The sequence below is a fragment of the Hyperolius riggenbachi genome, chromosome 4, assembly GCF_040937935.1.
Source record: "Hyperolius riggenbachi isolate aHypRig1 chromosome 4, aHypRig1.pri, whole genome shotgun sequence".
NCBI classification, from domain to species: Eukaryota; Metazoa; Chordata; class Amphibia; order Anura; family Hyperoliidae; genus Hyperolius; species Hyperolius riggenbachi.
The window spans coordinates 57,889,950-57,903,928 of NC_090649.1; the positions used below are offsets into that span (position 1 = coordinate 57,889,950).

Consider the following 13,979-nt stretch of genomic DNA (forward strand, 5'->3'; position numbering starts at 1 on the left):
ACAGCAGCGTTACAGAGGCAGCACAGCAGCGGTACAGAGGCAGCACAGCAGCGGTACAGAGGCAGCACAGCAGCGGTACAGAGGCAGCACAGCAGCGGTACAGAGGCAGCACAGCAGCGGTACAGAGGCAGCACAGCAGCGGTACAGAGGCAGCAAAGCAGCGGTACAGAGGCAGCAAAGCAGCGGTACAGAGGCAGCACCGCAGCGGTACAGAGGCAGCACAGCAGCGGTACAGAGGCAGCACAGCAGCGTTACAGAAGCAGCACAGCATCGGTACAGAGGCAGCACAGCAGCGGTACAGAGGCAGCAAAGCAGCGGTACAGAGGCAGCAAAGCAGCGGTACAGAGGCAGCACCGCAGCGGTACAGAGGCAGCACCGCAGCGGTACAGAGGCAGCACAGCAGCGGTACAGAGGCAGCACAGCAGCGTTACAGAAGCAGCACAGCATCGGTACAGAGGCAGCACAGCAGGGGTACAGAGGCAGCAAAGCAGCGGTAAAGAGGCAGCACAGCAGCGGTACAAAGGCAGCACAGCAGCGGTACAGAGGCAGCACAGCAGCGTTACAGAAGCAGCACAGCATCGGTACAGAGGCAGCACAGCAGGGGTACAGAGGCAGCAAAGCAGCGGTAAAGAGGCAGCACAGCAGCGGTACAAAGGCAGCACAGCAGCGGTACAGAGGCAGCACAGCAGCGGTACAGAGGCAGCACAGCAGCGGTACAGAGGCAGCAAAGCAGCGGTACAGAGGCAGCACCGCAGCGGTACAGACGCAGCACCGCAGCGGTACAGAGGCAACACAGCAGCGGTAAAGAGGCAGCACAGCAGCGGTACAAAGGCAGCACAGCAGCTGTACAGAGGCAGCACAGCAGCGGTACAGAGGCAGCACAGCAGCGTTACAGAGGCAGCACACCATCGGTACAGAGGCAGCACAGCAGTGGTACAGAGGCAGCACAGCATCGTTACAGAAGCAGCACAGCATCGGTACAGAGGCAGCACAGCAGCGGTACAGAGGCAGAACAGCAGCGGTACAGAGGCAGCACAGCAGCGGTACAGAGGCAGCACAGCAGCAGTACAGACGCAGCACAGCAGCGGTACCACAGCAGCGGTACAGAGGCAGCATAGCAGCGGTACAGACGCAGCATAGCAGCGTTACAGAGGCAGCACAACAGCGGTACAGGCGCAGCACATCAGCAGTACAGAGGCAGCACCGCAGCATAACAGAGGCAGCACAGCAGCGGTACAGAGGCAGCACAGCAACGGTACAGAGGCAGCACAGCAGCATTACAGAGGCAGCACAGCAGCGGTACAGAGGCAGCAAAGCAGTGGTACAGAGACAGCACAGCATCGGTACAGAGGCAGCACAGCAGCGGTACTGAGGCAGCACAGCAGTGGTACCGAGGCAGCACAGCATCGGTACAGACGCAGCACAGCAGCGGTACAGACGCAGTACAGCAGCGGTACAGACGCAGCACAGCAGCGGTACAGAAGCAGCAGTACAGAGGCAGCACAGCAGCGGTACAGAAGCAGCACAGCAGCGGTACAGAGGCAGCACAGTAGCGGTACAGAGGCAGCACAGCAGCAGTACAGAGGCAGCACAGCAGCAGTACAGATGCAGCATAGCAGCGGTACCACAGCAGCGGTACAGAGGCAGCATAGCAGCGGTACAGACGCAGCATAGCAGCGGTACAGACGCAGCATAGCAGCGGTACAGAGGCAGCATAGCAGCAGTACAGACGCAGCATAGCAGCCATACAGAGGCGATACAGCAGCAGTATAGAGGCAGCACAACAGCGGTACAGATGCAGCACTACCGGCACAGCTCGGCAGCGGTGCAAGCGCGGCACAGGCACAGCAGCATCAAAGACATAGTTTTGGTGCATTGCTTTCTATATACAGTTTCTCACTGCTTTATTTGGTTCCACATTCCCTCTCACATGTAATGGCACATATCTGTCTTCCTAGCCATGTTGTATCTGTCACACAAGGATCAAGATGTCTAAAAAAAGGTTTCTAAAATATGTTGAATAAAACATGATATTCCGCAAGAACCACTTAACTGTGCATGTCAGAAGTAAAATGAGCATCCAAATCTTCCCTTCGGGTCTGCCTGTCAGAAGCTGGGAGAGAGCAGAGCAGTCTCTGTGACAGCTGACTCTACATCCCATGCATCTGATGAGAATCCTATGAGAAGGGTTCTGTCAGGCTTGCCAAGAGTTACTTTCCTGCAGCCTATATCGGGCCTAATGCACAAAGCAGCGGTACAATTGCCAATTTACTGGTGCTAATGCCAGAGGAGTAGTGCATGTTACCCTGTTACGTGGGCTTATGCACGGTTTGCTGCGTGTTGCCTTAGCGGCATGCACGTTACCCCGGTAACATTCATTGCATTACTCACCTGGTGTTAGTACTGGTAAATCTCTACACAGCAATTTTACCACTGCTTCAGGCTGAGTTCACATATGACATAGCGTGAAAAAGCGTTTGCGATTTGCTATAGCGTTTTTGGTGCGTTTTGCGCTTGCTTTTTTTTATGCAGATGCGTTTCACATGCATTTTGCATGCATTTTAATGCTTTTGCCGTTCGCTAATGGAAAACGCATATGCGTTTTGTATGCAATTTTTTTTTATTTGTGCAAATCAGTAGGAAGACAACAGGAAGCACATCAGAGATCTTTACTTTTTAATTAAAAAGTCAGTAAAAAAAAATGCATGAAAAATGCAATGCATATGCGTTACCATAGACTTTCATTATGTGCGTTTTGGCAGCCAGCCTGCATAATATGCAACACTACCAGCGTCTGCAGAACACTTACTGTAAATCACAAGTGCAACGCTGGTCCTTCTGCGTCCCATAGACTAACATTGCTGCATAAAACGCAGCATTTCCCGCTCTGCAAGCGTTTCTGCCATGTGTGCAACCGGCCTCATGCATTAGGCTCATTGAGAAATGCCACTGAGTCCCGAAACGTCAACAAATCTATTCCATGGTCAATGAGATGAAAATAATTCTGAGCTGATGCAAGATGAGGCGTTTATTCAAATGTATGCAGCTTGAAAATAGACCAGGTCAAATCTTGTGATGGTGGAATTGGATTGGTCCATTTTCAAGCTACCTAAACCTGCATACAGAATTTGCATAATCCTGCATCAACTCTGATTTTTTTTTGCATCTTATATCCACCACATTCCAGATAACTTTGCACCACCAGCATTGCAACATTTACCATAAAAAAAACCTGAAATCTAGTGAAAGGTAGGCACACATTATACCCTAATATTTGTATTCATCATTTAGGATTTTTTGAATAGTGATTCAGGTTTATGTTAAATCTAACAAAAATCTATTTTAAAAAAGAAGACCCCTAGACTGGTGTCTGACCAGTTTGACGATGGTCAGTGAGATGCAAATAATTCTGAATTGATAGTGGATCAAGCAAATATTGTATGCAAATGCATGCAAGGTTAAATTTGATTGGTCCATTTTTAAAGAGACTCTGAAGTCTCTTAAAAATCATCTTTTTATTACAAAATCCTCTTTAACATTACTGCCCTAACTAAAATGCTGCACCCCCGTGGCTGTAATCTAACTAAATCCCCCCTAACTCCCCGGGAGGCAATCCAGGCAGCGCTTCCGTGAGAGGCAGAGCTATGAGCCACAGCTCTGCCTCTCCACGCGTCTGTCAGCCCTGATCGCCGCCTCTCCCCCGCCCCTCTCAGTCTTACTTCACTGAGAGGGGCGGGGGAGAGGCGGAGATCCGCTGCTGATTGACGCGCAAGGTGACAGAGCTGTGGCTGAAAGCTCTGCCTCCTCCAGCAGCAAAGTCCCCGACCAAGAAAGTCATGGATAATGCAGGGGAGAGGGAGGGGGGAGTTAGGGCGGATTTAGTTAGATTTCAGCCGCTGGGATGCTGTGTTTTAGTTAGGGCAGCAATGTTAAATAGGTTTTTTTTATAAAAAGCTGATTTTTAGAAGACTTCAGTGTCTCTTTAAGTAAAATGTGCATACAGAATTTGCATAATCCTGCATCAACTTAGAATTATTTACCTCTGATTGACTGTTCCTATTGGAAAGGTGGTAAATGATCATTATCGGGTACACATTCATTGTTTGCCACATTTTACAAGTGAGCATGTCTAGTTTAATCCCAATGATACATAATTTGTAACCTTGTTGGAGGAGATAAATTATTAATACTTAACTTTTGATTGATATTTAAAATTGTAAGTACTGTATTTCTGCTTGACAATCTATTCAAGTGGCTAGTGACTAATAAGCAGGAGGGGTTTGCAAATATGAAAGTAAATACTCTCAGCGTTTTGACAGTAATGTTTGGGGTGACAACCATTCTATCCTGCTTAATTAAATAAACTACACCACATCGCAAAAGAACAACATGTTTCGCCCCCTGAAAACGGTAGGATTTGTCAGGGGTACAAATGCAAACAGTGCTAAGGGGTGAGTCCCATGTGAAAAATATTACATAAGCTATACAATTAAAATCACATAAATATAGCCTTCCAAAATAGCTCAAAATAGTAGCACTAATCACTTTAATGGATTGTCAAGCAGCAACACATACAAATTTAATGACCAATTAAAACAATTAAAAGTAAAACCTAAATAGTATGTATATCCTCCATCAAGGTTTCAAATTGTGTTTAATTGTGAGAATCAATTTAGTATGTATTTAGTTTAATCTCAGCCCTGTAAACAAATCTGCTAAAAGACATAACAAACGGTTTTGTTATTTTTTAAGCCCTGAAAGAGCTTACACAATGATTCTGTATGAGATAGTTCACATGTGAGCGGCTCGTGTGCGTTTCGCTTTGTAAAGCGGTGCTTGAGCCATTTGAGGCGATTTCGTCTCAATGGAAAGTATAGAAAAACGCAAAACGATCACAAAACCGCTTTGTGCAGCAATTGCGTTCGCGTTTTTAAGAATAAATACATTGTATTTACTCTTTTCTGGATGGACTGCATGGGCGGCGCCTGTACAGTGCGGGTACTGAGCGCTAACAAGAGCCTGGCTGGTGCAGGAGAGCAGCTGACAGGAAGTGACTTCACCACCTGTCAGCTGCCCGTGTGAAAGGGGCCTAAACCTCCAGTAAGAGGACATCGCACATTACGTACAGCTGCAGCAGTAAAATGTGATCAGCCCTAATTTGTTCAACGCAATTTGTCTTATAGGATCCGCATCGCGGGAATTAAGGGTCTCCAGGGAGTTGTGAGGAAGACGGTGAACGATGAGCTGCAGGCCAACATCTGGGAGCCCCAACATATGGACAAGATCGTGCCATCCCTCCTCTACAACCTCCAGCATGTGGAGGAGACAGAGAGGTAGGCTTGGTGAACATCTATAACTGAACTAGAAATCATAGGGATCAGTGTAAATTATTAGTATTGACTTTGGAGCTGAACTTTTCAAGTTCAAAGCGGCAATACATTACCTGTTCCACCGGCGCGTGTCCCCGCTGTTACTTCTCTGCGCTGGGCTCCGGCTGGCTTTACTTACTTCCTGTCCCGACGGGAAGTTTAAACAGTAGAGCGCCCTCTACTGTTTAAACTTCCCCCGACAGGAAATAAAGTGAAGCTGGAGCCCAGAGCGGAGAAGAGACAGCGGAGACCGGGGGACACGCGCCGGCGGAATAGGTAATGTATGGGGGGGGGGGGGGGGGAGGGGCAGCAGCAGCTCCACAGATTGTGAATCGGTTTCATAGTGAAATCGATTCAAAATCTGTTTGCAGTGTAGGCAGCCAATAGATCCCTCTTTGATCAGATTCTATCACAGAGGGATCTATCTGCTGGTGGCAATCAACCAGTGTATGGCAGCCTTTTGTATGGCGAGCTTTAGATATAACTTTTTTTTTGACTAAAATGATAGAATTATGGTTAACTAGTGAGGCAATGATATGGACCAAATGTAAACTTCACACACAGATCTCAGAGGCTTTTGAGCAGAGCAGATTGTCGAAATTATGGTTCTGTAATGGTAGAAAAGTTGCCTACAGATGTACTTGGCTAGTTGGTTGGCATACTTTAATCTTTGCTAGCCAGCTGCTCCTGCATGGACAAATCACAGACAGATCACTCCAGCCTCCAGCCTGTGTCTAACAACCAGCAAGGATAGGGGGAAGAGACAGGAGGGAGAAAAACACAGTGTATAATTCCTTATCTTCATAGCTAAGCATTGCTGAAGACTAGAGCTTGTATTTTACAGACAGAAAGTTTTGAATCAGGATACCATTTATTGGCTAATTTGAAAGAAAAACAGGAAGCTTTCATCTAGTAAGCCTTCTTCAGGCTCTAATCTTCAGACTCTCTTCATGTTGATTGACAGCATTAGAATATACAATTAGAAGGAGGTAGAGAGATTTTTTTTGTGTGCAAATATTAATGTCATCCAAATACATTAATTACAAGGGATCTTGCAAAGATTATGAGGTATTTATGGCATAATAGATAAGACCCTTGGTTTAGATAACAACTACACAGACTCAGGCTGACATGGAGAGTTTTTTACAGACCCTATCCTGTTCAGTGTATGCAGCTGGAGCCTGGAAACAGTTAACTGTATGATACTGCGCAGGGGGGGGGGGGGGGGGCACAGTGATACCCGGAGGGGGCAGTGCCCCACTTGCCCCACTGTGGCGCCACCACTGACTTTGGAGCCTCATCCACCTACCAAGGATTGCCAGACTTCCTAGTTCAGAAGACTAGCCACTGACCACACCCCTCCCTCAGCTGCATTTATAGCGTGACCTCGGCGCTAGTGCTGGGGACAGGTAGTGGTCACATGGTTGGATTCTAAACTGACTATGAGCGCTTACTGTGGATTAACCACTTTACCCCCAGCTGTACGTATTTCTCCGTCCCTTTTTCCATCCTTTCATAAGTAGTTACCTTAGGGACTGAACTTTTTAAATATTTATATCAAGAGGGTATAACACTGTTACTTTATAAACTATGGGCTTGTAATTAGTGATGGATGTAAAACTGAAAAAAATGCACCTTTATTTCCAAATAAAATATTGGCGCCAAACATTGTGATAGGGACATAATTTAAACGGTTTTATAACCGGGACAAATGGGCAAATACATTTCATGGGTTGTAATTACAGTAGCATGCATTATTTAAAAACTATAATGGCCGAAAACTGAAAAATAATGAATTTTTTCCCACATTTTTTCCTATTTTCCCATTAAAACATATTTAGAATAAAATAATTCTTGGCATAATGCCCCACCTAAAGAAAGCCTAATTGGTGGTGAAAAAAACAAGATATAGGTCATTTCATTCTCATTGTGATAAGTAATGATAAAGTTATAGACAAATGAATGGAAGGAGCGCTGAAAAGTGAAAATTGCTCTGGTGCTCAAGGGGTAAAACCCCTCAGTGGTGAAGTGGTTAATACAGTTCTGCCATTAAAGGGAATGCCCAAGCAAAATAAAAAAATGAGTTTCACTTACCTGGGGCTTCTACCAGCCCCATGCAGCCATCCTGTGCCCTCGTAGTCACTCACTGCTGCTCCAGTCCCCCGCTGGCAGCTTGCCGACCTCGGAGGTCGACGGGACACATTGCGTACATTTTTACGCATTCCCACTAGTGCAGGAACATTAACACATACATTTTTACGCATTACTGGTTCAATGCGTAAAAATTTACGCATTGAACCCGTAACGCGTAAAAATGTATGTGTTAATGTTCCTGCACTAGTGGGAATGCGTAAAAATGTACGCAATGCGTCCCGCCGACCTCCGAGGTCGGCAAGCTGCCAGCGGGGGACTGGAGCAGCAGTGAGTGACTACGAGGGCACAGGATGGCTGCATGGGGCTGGTAGAAGCCCCAGGTAAGTGAATCTAATTTTTTTTATTTTGCTTGAACCTTGAACTGTAGAGTGGATCGGAGGGGTTGGCCGTAGAGCTGCGCAGCCGCACTCGCGGCCAGGCGGACTGCGCAGCCGCGGCCAATGGAAGCGGCCATATTTAGAGCGGCACGAGAGCCCGACCCGGCCTGGGGGGTCGGGGTCGGCGCGGGGGGCGATCTCAGGAAGGGGACCCGGCGGAACTGCACGGAGGGCGCGGACGGCGTCCTCCGTGCATTTAAACAGCTTACAGGTACTTTGCTTTTTTAGACATTTTGGCCTCGTAAGTCCTTTAACACTGCCATGGTGAGGTTGTGTGGTGTGCATCCTTTCCACCTATTCAATGCACAGCACCTCCGGGCAACATTTTCATTGGTTTGCTTTTGTTGGTCAGTCTCTGCAGGCTTGTTTGTTTGTGTAGTTTAGCCTGCCATCTAGTGGCCATTCTGACATCCTGCATGATGCATGTCTTGTCATTGCAGCCGATCACCATCTCCTCTGCAGAGCACAGAGAAAGAGAAGGAGAATCCCGCAGAGCTGGCGGAGAGATGCCTCCGAGAACTGCTGGGCAGAGCGGCCTACGGCAACATCAAGAACGCCATCAAGCCAGTTCTCATGTAAGCGCACCGCCCCCGCGGCTCTGTCAGTGGCGCTGTCCTAGGAGTGCTGCTAAATTACAGGATAGATGAGATAACCAGAGAACCTCCTCACTTCTCAATAACAGAGTTCTTCAGCATTCTAAATAAAGTCTGTTAAAGGACCACTATTATGAGAAATTGTTACATTTAAAATACAAGTGTATGCATATGTATAAAATGTAACTTTCTCCCAGAGTAAATGCACTAAAATTTTTCCCCTATGTTACTGTCATTTACAGCAGGCAGTTACAAATCTGACAGGTTTTTAACTAGTCCATCTCCTCATGAGAGATTTTTGGTATTTCCTTTATTCTTTACAAAAGCACTCCCTAGAAAGGATTTATACAAACAAGCTTCCCAACTCACTTGCATGCTGTTTGCTGAGCATAGGCTGGCCACGCCAAGCGGGTGGCTTCAGAGGACTTGAAGAGGCCCTGTAAGAAAAAAAAATGAGCTCCTGGGGTACTTACCTAAGGAGGGAGAAGCCTCTAATCCTAATGAGGCTTCCCCTGTCCTCCTCTGTCCCTCCATTCCTGAGCTGTCAGGCACCAAAAATCAGTAGTAGCTTTAGTTCGGGCTCAGGTGGAAATATCCAAGCCCGATCGTATCCGCTGTACTGCGCTGGTGCGCCGTGTCTGCGTATTACTACGGATCTGATCAGGCTTAGCTATTTCCATCTGCGCTAGAAGGAAAGCCGCTACTGCACCTGTCTGAGGCTCACACATGGTTGCTATGATTCTGGAGCCTGGCACGATCTTCGATGGCTGACTGCGCTGGAGCGGAGGGACAGAGGATGATGGGGGAAGCCTCATTAGGATCCAGAGGCTTCCTCCTCCAGAGGTAAGTATCCTCCAGGGGCTCTTTTTTCCCCTTTAAGAATAAAAACGCCATGTTTCTGTTTTGACTGGCTAGTGAGTTATGAACCTTATCACCTGCCGATCCTGGCGGCAATAATAGAGAGCCGGACATTGCAGGCTCTCTGTATTACACTGGAGATACTCTCTAATAAATCGGCTGTACATAACCGCAGTGAAGAGGCTGTTATTATCTATAGACCATTTCATGTATCATTCTTTTTTCTCCCAGGCATCTGGATAACCATTCCCTGTGGGAGCCCAAAGTGTTCGCTGTGCGATGCTTTAAGATCGTCATGTACTCCATTCAGGTAATTACTCTCAGCCGCAGACACCCTGGTATATACAGGAGAGTGTCTGTGCTTTGTGTAGCAGCCTATCATATCCCTGCATTCATTCTGACGGTGCAGTGCATCAGGTAATTACACATTCAGCTGCACACAGCCTGGTATATACAGGAGAGTGTCTGTGCTATGTGTAGCAGCCAATCATATCCCTGCATTCATTCTGACAGCGCAGTGCATCAGGTAATTACTCTCAGCAGCACACAGCCTGGTATATACAGGAGAGTGTCTGTGCTATGTGTAGCAGCCAATCATATCCCTGCATTCATTCTGACAGCGCAGTGCATCAGGTAATTACTCTCAGCTGCACACAGCCTGGTATATACAGGAGAGTGTCTGTGCTATGTGTAGCAGCCAATCATATCCCTGCATTCATTCTGACGGTGCAGTGCATCAGGTAATTACACATTCAGCTGCACACAGCCTGGTATATACAGGAGAGTGTCTGTGCTATGTGTAGCAGCCAATCATATCCCTGCATTCATTCTGACAGCGCAGTGCATCAGGTAATTACACTCAGCAGCACACAGCCTGGTATATACAGGAGAGTGTCTGTGCTATGTGTAGCAGCCAATCATATCCCTGCATTCATTCTGACGGTGCAGTGCATCAGGTAATTACACTCAGCAGCACACAGCCTGGTATATACAGGAGAGTGTCTGTGCTATGTGTAGCAGCCAATCATATCCCTGCATTCATTCTGACGGTGCAGTGCATCAGGTAATTACTCTCAGCTGCACACAGCCTGGTATATACAGGGGAGTGTCTGTGCTATGTGTAGCAGCCAATCATATCCCTGCATTCATTCTGAGGGTGCAGTGCATCAGGTAATTACACTCAGCAGCACACAGCCTGGTATATACAGGAGAGTGTCTGTGCTATGTGTAGCAGCCAATCATATCCCTGCATTCATTCTGACGGTGCAGTGCATCAGGTAATTACACTCAGCAGCACACAGCCTGGTATATACAGGAGAGTGTCTGTGCTATGTGTAGCAGCCAATCATATCCCTGCATTCATTCTGACGGTGCAGTGCATCAGGTAATTACACTCAGCTGCACACAGCCTGGTATATACAGGAGAGTGTCTGTGCTATGTGTAGCAGCCAATCATATCCCTGCATTCATTCTGACAGCGCAGTGCATCAGGTAATTACTCTCAGCAGCACACAGCCTGGTATATACAGGGGAGTGTCTGTGCTATGTGTAGCAGCCAATCATATCCCTGCATTCATTCTGACGGTGCAGTGCATCAGGTAATTACACTCAGCAGCACACAGCCTGGTATATACAGGGGAGTGTCTGTGCTATGTGTAGCAGCCAATCATATCCTTGCATTCATTCTGACAGCGCAGTGCATCAGGTAATTACACTCAGCAGCACACAGCCTGGTGTATACAGGGGAGTGTCTGTGCTATGTGTAGCAGCCAATCATATCCCTGCATTCATTCTGAGTGTGCAGTGCATCAGGTAATTACTCTCAGCTGCACACAGCCTGGTATATACAGGGGAGTGTCTGTGCTATGTGTAGCAGCCAATCATATCCCTGCATTCATTCTGACGGTGCAGTGCATCAGGTAATTACTCTCAGCTGCACACAGCATGGTGTATACAGGAGAGTGTCTGTGCTATGTGTAGCAGCCAATCATATCCCTGCATTCATTCTGACAGCGCAGTGCATCAGGTAATTACACTCAGCAGCAAACAGCCTGGTGTATACAGGGGAGTGTCTGTGCTATGTGTAGCAGCCAATCATATCCCTGCATTCATTCTGAGTGTGCAGTGCATCAGGTAATTACTCTCAGCAGCACACAGCCTGGTATATACAGGGGAGTGTCTGTGCTATGTGTAGCAGCCAATCATATCCCTGCATTCATTCTGAGGGTGCAGTGCATCAGGTAATTACACTCAGCTGCACACAGCCTGGTGTATACAGGGGAGTGTCTGTGCTATGTGTAGCAGCCAATCATATCCTTGCATTCATTCTGAGGGTGCAGTGCATCAGGTATTTACTCTCAGCTGCACACAGCCTGGTATATACAGGAGAGTGTCTGTGCTATGTGTAGCAGCCAATCCTATCCTTGCATTCATTCTGAGGGTGCAGTGCATCAGGTAATTACTCTCAGCTGCACACAGCCTGGTATATACAGGAGAGTGTCTGTGCTATGTGTAGCAGCCAATCATATCCCTGCATTCATTCTGACAGCGCAGTGCATCAGGTAATTACTCTCAGCAGCACACAGCCTGGTATATACAGGAGAGTGTCTGTGCTATGTGTAGCAGCCAATCCTATCCTTGCATTCATTCTGAGGGTGCAGTGTATCAGGTAATTACTCTCAGCTGCACACAGCCTGGTATATACAGGAGAGTGTCTGTGCTATGTGTAGCAGCCAATCATATCCCTGCATTCATTCTGACAGTGCAGTGCATCAGGTAATTACTCTCAGCAGCACACAGCCTGGTATATACAGGAGAGTGTCTGTGCTATGTGTAGCAGCCAATCCTATCCTTGCATTCATTCTGAGGGTGCAGTGTATCAGGTAAACCAGAGAATTAAAGGGTGCCGGAGGTGAGAGGGATATGGAGGCTGCCGTATTTATTTCCTTTTAAACAATATCAGTTGCATGTAAAAATTTGCATATGATATTGAATTTCAATGTGAAAAAAGCATGCAAGAAAAAAACTGAAGTGTCTTAGAATTGCTGGATGAGCCTGACTCGCCCATACCGCTTCCAGCTTTTTTCCCTGCATGGGTTAGACTCATCTATACTGCCAGGGAGGTTACATGTCCATCTGAGTGAAAGTTACAGGCTTTACATGGCAAACTCACTGCGCTGTATTATTTACCTGAATATGAATGTTATTCTGCAGCCCCAGCATTCACACCTGGTGATTCAGCAACTGCTCAGCCACCTGGACGCCAACAGCAAGAGTGCTGCCACTATACGGGCGGGAATCGTGGAGGTCCTATCTGAATCCGCTGTCATCGCTGCCACAGGCTCCGTTGGTAAGTATGGAAATCCGGGGCATTTTGAAGCGTATGCTTTTTATTAGCACCACCTAGTGGCTATCAGTGATTACTTTTAATTGTTTTATTGAATTTAGAAAGAGAAAGGCAGACTCCCCAGCTAGCTCATGGTGAACCAGAACTCCTAGGAGTGTGTAAGGGGCTACAAAGGACCAAAAGTCCTCTTACTAAAATGCGTTGCAAAACAAAAGTCTATTTTTTTAGAATGCAAACTTTTGTTTCTAAAGAGAAAGGCCAGATCTTAGAGGGAATTCCAACCCTTTTGTAAAATAAAATACAGTCACATACAGTAGGTACAGTAAAGCATACAGGCAATGAAAAGTATGCTTTCCTGTTCCTGGTAACGTGTGTGTTTAGAGGTAATGCATTGCAGCAGTGTGTTACCATAACGCTACATTTTACTATGTGACGCTAACATTGCACTGTGAACGGTCCATAGGCTTATCATTGCAATGAGGTAAGCTGCGTTATAAGACTTTAAAACACCACTCCACGACGTTCCACTGTGAACCTAGCCTCAAGGTGTCCATACATCTGTGTAAGGGCAGATCCTCCAAGAGACAGATGTGTCTCTTACCGTATATGATCAACAAAGTTCTGTTGGCCGCCACAAATCTCTCTGGAATCGACCTTGCGATGCTGCCACTGCTGCCCGCGCGGCCCACCCCCAATGTTAATGTGTGTGTGTCCCGGTGCATCTGAATTGTAAATCTCACCTATCCAGCTGCACCGACTCCTGGTTTCCTCCACTGTCTCCCTCGAATGCTGCCGTCACACCGAGCACCACCACGTGGCGATGTGTTTACAACATGGCGTATGTGTGATGTCACATACAGCAGCGTTTAGGGAGACTGTGGCGGAGGAGTCCGGGAATTGCTGCAGCTAGACAGATGAGATTTACAATGCACAGGGTTCGGAGGGACATTTACATTTGAGAGAACAGGGGCTGGGGGGCTGGTCATCACAATATCGCGCACTGTTACCTCCACGCAACCGATCAACCATGTCGGACCAAGATTTGCCATCGATTCGGTCAAATCGTCAATCGGCATGCTTGTTGTGGCAATGATAAAATTATCGAATTGGATGGTCAGTTGAGCGCAATATCGCTAGATGTATGGCCACCTTTACTCATCAGTTAGATTTTGAGATGGAAAGGTTATTTGTGTCATTGTCCTGTTTCCTCCTATTGCCATCAGGGCCGGATTTCTGGCAAGGCCACATAGGCCATGGCCTAGGGCACCAGAAATGTAGGGGC

The 13,979-nt window shown here is 47.1% G+C and overlaps 1 protein-coding gene across 10 annotated transcripts in view; it reads left to right on the top strand.

Moving 5' to 3' along the window:
* EFR3B (EFR3 homolog B) overlaps positions 1 to 13,979 on the top strand; it is a 417,050-nt gene that overhangs the window by 334,197 nt on the left and 68,874 nt on the right. For all 10 annotated transcript variants that reach the window (XM_068280081.1, XM_068280088.1, XM_068280080.1 and 7 more), the window contains 4 exons: positions 5,184 to 5,333; positions 8,341 to 8,475; positions 9,583 to 9,661; positions 12,565 to 12,700. In XM_068280081.1, the coding sequence (XP_068136182.1) occupies positions 5,184 to 5,333; positions 8,341 to 8,475; positions 9,583 to 9,661; positions 12,565 to 12,700 (500 nt within the window). The remainder of the gene's footprint in view (positions 1 to 5,183; positions 5,334 to 8,340; positions 8,476 to 9,582; positions 9,662 to 12,564; positions 12,701 to 13,979) is intronic.